The 7,552-nt window shown below is 35.6% G+C and overlaps 1 protein-coding gene across 1 annotated transcript in view; it reads right to left on the bottom strand.

Annotated features, from left to right (window-relative positions):
- LOC111057666 (nephrin) overlaps positions 1 to 3,009 on the bottom strand; it is a 176,737-nt gene extending 173,728 nt beyond the window's left edge. Inside the window, exon 1 of the mRNA XM_039425664.1 lies at positions 2,951 to 3,009. Coding sequence (XP_039281598.1) covers positions 2,951 to 3,009 — 59 coding nt within the window. The remainder of the gene's footprint in view (positions 1 to 2,950) is intronic.
- Between the last annotated feature and the right edge of the window lie 4,543 nt (positions 3,010 to 7,552).

Here is a 7,552-nt window from a genome sequence, read left to right as displayed (position 1 = left end):
GATTTCTCACATACTCACTTTTTTACTAGCCACAGCTGTTTCAGCCAAGGATGAAATTATTATCCTTTTAATGTCGTTCAGCGAGTTTTCCTAAGGATGGACCCTAGAGCAATCGAATCCTTATATCATAAACCTACTATGTTCCAAATTTTGTGAAAATCGTTAGAGTTGTTTTCGAGATCCGTTAATCATAGATAACCACATATAAAAATTGCCAGATATAAAAATAACCAGACATAAAAATAGCCAGATATGAAAATAACCAGATATATGAATACAGAAATTGCTCGCTCAATATAATAGTATTCTCCATCGAGGTTTATTGTATAAAGTTCACAAGCAGGTGTAAAGCCGTGTCCACACTGAACATGTTTGTTTGAAACAGTTTGGGCAAATTATATTATGTTTGACAAACAATGTTTGTCCGTGGCATGTGTGGACGCGTCACCAAACAAAATATTGTAAGTGAGGAGAAGAGGTTTTATGTTTTACAGCTGTCTACACTGAAAATGTTTGGAGAAACAGTAATTTTTTGTTTGACAAACAATGATTGTCCAAACTTTTTAAAATGTTTGTCCCCTGAGCTCCTCAACAAACATGTTTACCGAACATGTTTGTCGAACATTATTGTTCAGTGTGGACTCGGCTTTACTCGTGTTCCGCAAGTGTCTGCATTGTCACAAATAGATTGAATATGGTTTTATAGATCAATACTAATATCACAAAGGATTAACAGTACTCATGAAAGTATCAACAACTTATAAAAGAAAAACTACTTGATTTGGCTTTCATCTTACGTAAACTATGTACATCGAAGTGAATTAATTTGTTCCGATTCTTAAAAATATTGTTAGGCTATGGATGAGGCCTTTAGATGGATGGGAGAGGCGAGGGGTTTCTGGTGAATAACATGGATCAGGCAGGGGGGTTTTGTAGTTGTTTAAACAGTTATTATTTTTGGTGACAGTTATTCTTGAACAGTTATTTATATTAGCTAACGTGAGCTTGTAATAACTCTGAGTAATTTATTAGGTAGTTATCAGTTAATAGTTGTTTCTTGTTCACCTCCGTGTGTTATAGTGTTGTAAGTAATAAATCTAATCAGTATAAATCGCCTCAAGTGTTCTATTAGTGTAGAAACCCGCAACATTATAATAAACTCTACATAGACACACTTACTTTAAGCTAACACAGTAGACACACTGGGGTGTTGAGCACCCCAATTTAATTTTGCATTTTTCTTTGAAAAATATGAAAAAAACAAGTTCTTAGACCATACTTCATCATTTCTTAATCATTTTTGCTCCAAGTGCATACATAAATAAAAAGTAAAGCACTCACTGTTTATCAATATTTTTACTAATGTCTGATCTATCATCCCATAACACATTCGTAGTGACAATACTAGTTAATATTTGTAATAAAATTGTTTGATGAAAGTCCTACGTAAAAGACACTCTGGGGTGTTAGACACCCCAAACGAAGAACAAGATGAGCTTGTGACCTTGTAGAATGCTATTACTGATTGGAAGTGGTGGAGAGTAGTTGACAATACTACAAACCTAATTTAGACTGGGCATGAATTCTCATCTGTTTGATATTATCAACTGCAGAACAGAAAAAAAAATCCCTGGGGTGTGAAACACCCCAGTGTGTCTCTTAAGGGTTAATTGATTGATGAAATTGGAAATAGGCCTATAACAATCCTCGGTAATTTAAAGAATTTAATTTCCATTTACATATTTGTTTTATTATATTTCACACTACTTTTTTCCTTAGTTCTTATTTTGTACTGAAAGTAAATTTTGTTATGGCGATTCTGTTGCTCAAGCCGCCATTTAGCCACACCGTTGAGTGGGAGGAGACTGTCTAGCTGGGCCAATGGCAGGCGTTCATGCCATCGACCAATAGTAGTACTCGCCTACTAGTATAAATTCTGCTGCTCTTGTATTTAGTTTTAGTTTATCTGAGATTGACAATGGTGTAATAACCGAAACCGGTCTTTCTAAGTATCAATAAATCTGTGGTTTTTGACAATTGCTTAGTCTTTTTCATTCAAATAAAAACAACCTTATGAATACACTAGGCCAAAAAAATCTTTTGAAACCGGTCTTTGTGAGTATCAATAAATCTGTGGTTTTTTACAATTTCTTAGTCTTTTTCATTCAAATAAAAACAACCTTATGAATACACTAGGCCAAAAAAATCTTTTGAAAATAGTCTGCATGGGCAAAAATCTGGTGTGGCGCACTCACACAACTTTCCTTGCCGTTATGAAAATTGATCACCAGACGCTAGTGTTCCCGCGCATCTCAAGTCTAATATTCAAAGAACCAAGCCAGCTGGTGACAGGACAATAAGGCTGGAGACACACGAAGTTTGCTATCTCTTCATAGTGAATGATTTTATAGAATCAACAGTTGCAAAAAGTTTGTAATTGAAATAATAACATTTTCTCGAATTTCGAGCTTATTTTCAATTTTAGGTGAACATTAATTGAAGATATATTCATGCTCAATCTTTTCGACTTGGAATCTTTTGTTTAAATTGTATCTAGAGCCTCATAATTGGGAATCTAAAATCAAATTTTGCATAGATGGGGCGGAGCTCCTGAAATTTTTACAGATATGGGACTTGTAGCAGTTGATAGAGCTTATCAATGACTTCTTTGAATATGAATTTGATCAAATTCGTTGGAGCCGTTTTGGAGAAAATCGCGAAAACCCCTGTTTTTGACAACATTTTCACCATTTTATCCGCCATCTTGAATTGCATCAGATCGAAATTGTTCGTGTCGGATCCTTACATTGTGAAGACCCTAAGTTCCAAATTTCAAGTCATTCCGTTTATTGGGAGATGAGATATCGTGTACACAGACGCACATACACTCATAAGCTGCATACACATATTCGTGCTTCCAACCCGCACCAAGCACGCTCCTCCCTCGTACCGCCCTCGTTCCCCATCGCACGGCAGTCGCTCCGCCTCCGCTCTCCAGTTGCAAACCATCATGCACGTTACGGAAGATGTTAGATATTCTCGCGCGTTCCGGTCGAAACACTGTTGCTCGCCGGTCAATCATCAATCGCTCTGGCTGGAGTGACGTTCGGTTGCGGAGCAGAGCGACAGTCTGTACGCACCTATACACACACACATACACCACAACACACACACACACACACACACACCACACTCAAACCAACACACACACCACACACACACACACACACACAACACACACACCACACACACACACCACACACACACACCACACACACACAACACACACACACACACACACACACACACACACACACACACACAACACACACACACACACACACACACACACAGACCAATCCCCAAAAACCACTTTTTTGGACTCAGGGGACCTCGAAACTTATAGAAATTAAAAATTTAGGTACCTTAATTTTTTTCGGAAAGCAATACTTTCCTTACCTATGGTAATAGGGCAAGGAAAGTAAAAATGCATGTGCGCAAACCAGAGTTGCATAAAGATTATTCTTCGTTTTCATAATCTTGTTTCTCAATATTCGACTTAGTATGAGCATTCGAAATGTAGTCAACTCTATCATACATTCTGTTAAACATTCTTATCAGAGTCACATGTTCAACATAAAATAATAAGGGCTATAATAGAACGGCAGAAACATGCACTACGACATAGGCCAGGCAATAACATGGCTATTTTGTGTGCTCGCGTCTCTCTCCCCTTATAGTCTTGTACTCCAATAACAATAACTGTTATACACAGGTTCTGCTCTCAATAAAATGGGAAGATATCACAATTCGCCGTCAACCGCCATCTTGTTTCATGTACTGCAAGGAGGGCTGGAAGAGGAGGAGGTGGAGGAGATGATGGAGATGGAGAAGAATAGGGAATGGGTGAAGAAGGAGGAGGAGAAGCAAGAGGATGAGGAAGAGTAGAAGGAGAAAGAAGAAGAGAAGAAACCATCAGTTGGTTACGTGACGTCACATCAGAGAGAAAGAAGCAAAGAGATTGCAAGGATCGGAGAGGATTGGCAGAAGAAGAAGGAGAAGAAGAGGAAGAAGAAGAAGAAGAAGAAGAAGAAGAAGAAGAAGAAGAGAAGAAGCAGGAGAAGAAGAAGAAGAAGAAGAAGAAGAAGAAGAAGCAGGAGAGAGATGAGTGTAGAGAATTCGACTTACCTTAGCGAAAATAAACACGGAGCAACCTCAGAGATACAGTAGTTGCTACATACATAATATGCAGAATAGAATGATATAATATTATAGAGATACATATGACCACTGGAGATCAAATGGCTATCAGTATTATGACGTCATTGTTACCTGGAGTCGGAGACGTTCCAGTAACTGACCAAACAATACAGTGGCTAAAATATATATTCAAATTCATACATCATGGTCCATCCGTCCTGAATAACGTTGGTGTTTAGTTAAATTTAGTTGAACGAACATTCAACTTGATTTTCACTAGGGTCTATAGAGACTTCAAAACCTAATCCATATTATAGTGAAGTCTCCGTTATGATGGCACTATTCGATTAGCATTGGTGTTGCTATCCTTGTCTGTCATTCGATAAAGCAGATAGCGCTATCCTTATCTAGCTCCACAAGGTTTGCAGATGGTTTCTTGACAATGAAGGAATATAATTAATTAGAGACTAATAACAGACTTATTTTTTATAAAGACTTCAAAACCTATTCCATACAATAGTGAAGATATGATAGCACTATTTGATTAACATTGGCGTCTATTATTCGACAAAGAAGATAACGCTTTCTTTTTCTAGCTCCGCAAGGTTAGCAGATCTTTTCTTAACAATGTAGGAATATATTTAATTAATAAGATATTTCATCTCAATCATGAAAATTTATTATTAAATGATTGAAAAATATATTTATGTCGAATGAAATATGATTCCTTATTTCCTTACCTACAAATTCCAATTTTCCAACTATGAAATTACTTAAAAAGTAGATGATCTTGGAGAAAATTTGGCAAAGTTTGACGTTCAATAGAAGAAATTTGATAAAGCTGCGTTTACACCAAAGTTATAAACAAAATGTTAAACACTTAATCCTTATAGATTCTATTAGATTGAACATAACTTATCATACACATGATAAACATAATAATGTTTTTGTCAAGTTCCATTCAATCTAATAGAATCTATAAGGATTGAGTTATCCACATTTTGTTAATAACTTTGGTGTAAACCCATCTTAAGTGATATAATTTGGAGGTGTGGCGTGAGATGTTCAAATCTTTCAGAACAATTTGTTACCATTTTCATGATTATCGTTTGGAAAATATAGCGTCCGAAGAAGGAAAGAACGATGTGCCTGTTCCAGTCCTTTTTCCAAACGGGAATATCCTATACTATTAAACGAGCAATTTCTGTTTATATGTTTAGGAGTTCAAATGTTAAGATGTTTAGATGTTTATATTCCACCGGATCTAGAAAACGGCTCTAACGATTCTCACGAAATTCAGAACATAGTAGGTTTATAATATAAAGATTCGATTGCACAAGGTCTCATCCCTGGAAAAACTCTCTGAAGGACATTAGAAGGATAATTCATCCTTGGAAGAAAAGATTTCGTCGTCTGTCGATAACAGAAGATGCGTGTGCCTGTGTGGGAGATCAGCTGTGTAATCATTCAAACAGCTTACCGTATCTCGCGGGAAAATATTATCATAGAGAAACGATAGCGTAAGTAGATATCCCATGGTATAGGGCGTTTATGTCGCAACTTTTACTCTTATCCCAAGCCGATAGTTCACGTAGTTCTTTCCCATGCAGCTTTGTGACGCTGGTAGTCTCTCAAATTGTGCCGTTCATACACTATCACCCCAACAAAAAAGTAAAAATTGACAATAATCGACAGTAATAGGCTTGAGATAACAGTAAAGTTGCGACATAAATTCTCTATACCATGGGATATCTACTTACGGTATTGTTTCTCTATGATATTATCTAGAAATTTTAATAGACTCTATCAAAATAATCTGATTTGTTGACATGACAATCATGGTTTATCAATCTAACTTAGAGTATATCATAATATTCAATGTTGATCATTATTTTACAGTTTCAAGTGATTAGTGAGTTCTTTTTTGTTATTCAATTTGGTTTGTAAAAAAATCAAAATTAGAACTTTCCTGTTTTTAAATATTTTGACTGAAAATTGAACCTGAATTCAATCGTATGAAACATAACCTACTTTTTGGACCATTTATAGTGTATAAAATAAATCAAAATTAGGAGAAGGAACAGTTTTGGGCTGTGTCTGTTTGAACTTCCCCAATCATTTTGATGATTTGTGCTCTTTTTATGCATAAACAAATAACGAGCGAAGCTCGGTGCCCTGATATTTACTTTCAACAATAATTAACAGTGAATATTACGTCAGATATACTAGTTGTAGAAGTTATATAATATAATATAATATATATGTTATATGATGCCGTTGCATTCCCACGACTACCGTACTACAAATTACCACCAACAAAAACTAAGGAAAAAATCCCTGGAACTGGAAAAGATAATCCGACAAATAAATCAGGACAAAGTATAGCATCCTAATTTGCAACAAAGGCGGTTATTTTTCACTGCTAAGCTGGCGATAATTATTTAAATCCGGCGACATAGTTCACAGAAAGTACGATAGAGAGCGCTAGTTGTTATTGCGGATTTGTATAGTGAGGTCCACGTTCTAATGGCAGTGGAGAAAGATAGGAAAAAAACGTTGCCGATCCTCTGTCTTGTCAATGCCTTCTATAGACGGTAGCTGATACAGGTTTATTGATGTAATATTAACGGTTCATTCTCGTTTAAAATAGTCGATTATATTTTATCAAGCAAGAAATTTTATTTTACAATAATTTCATAATGATTTTTCATAAAACTAAGATGAGTTTTTCTGTTAATTTAGTATCAATTCTACTTTTTTAAAAGACAATCTGGCAACAGAGCAGAGCGAGAAAGAGATAGCGTTATCCGCTTTGTTGAATGATAGACAAGGATAGCAAAACCATTGGTAATCAAACACTGCCATTATAACGTGGAACTCACTATAGTGATATGTTGACCCGCAATATACAGCGTGTTCCATGAAAGGTGTGACAGTCGAAGACCAGATAACTAAGACCAGTTATAGAATTAACATGAAATTTGCAACGAAATGTGTCAAGTGAAAATAATTTTATCGACCTTGGTTTTTGAGATACATCTTTCGATGTTTTTCGAAAAAGTCAATAACTGGGAAGTCAAATCTAATTCCAAGGTTAGAAGAAGTAAGAAATTTTCAATGAGATTGAAATAATTTGTTCCTTTGTTTGACGTTTATCACATTTTTATGACAGCTTTTCAGATTAATTGAAGATTTAATAATATTGAGTATTGATTTGATTGAGGAATCCCTCAGTGAACAAGAGGATCTGTGAAATGAATTTTATAATATTTAAACTCATACAGATACAAAACATAATAAGGTGGTGTCCATGTGTTAATGATAGTGGAGAAAGATAGGAGTACAGTACTGT

The sequence above is a fragment of the Nilaparvata lugens genome, chromosome 4, assembly GCF_014356525.2.
Source record: "Nilaparvata lugens isolate BPH chromosome 4, ASM1435652v1, whole genome shotgun sequence".
Lineage (NCBI taxonomy): Eukaryota > Metazoa > Arthropoda > Insecta > Hemiptera > Delphacidae > Nilaparvata > Nilaparvata lugens.
This window is presented reverse-complemented; position numbering and strand designations above follow the sequence as displayed.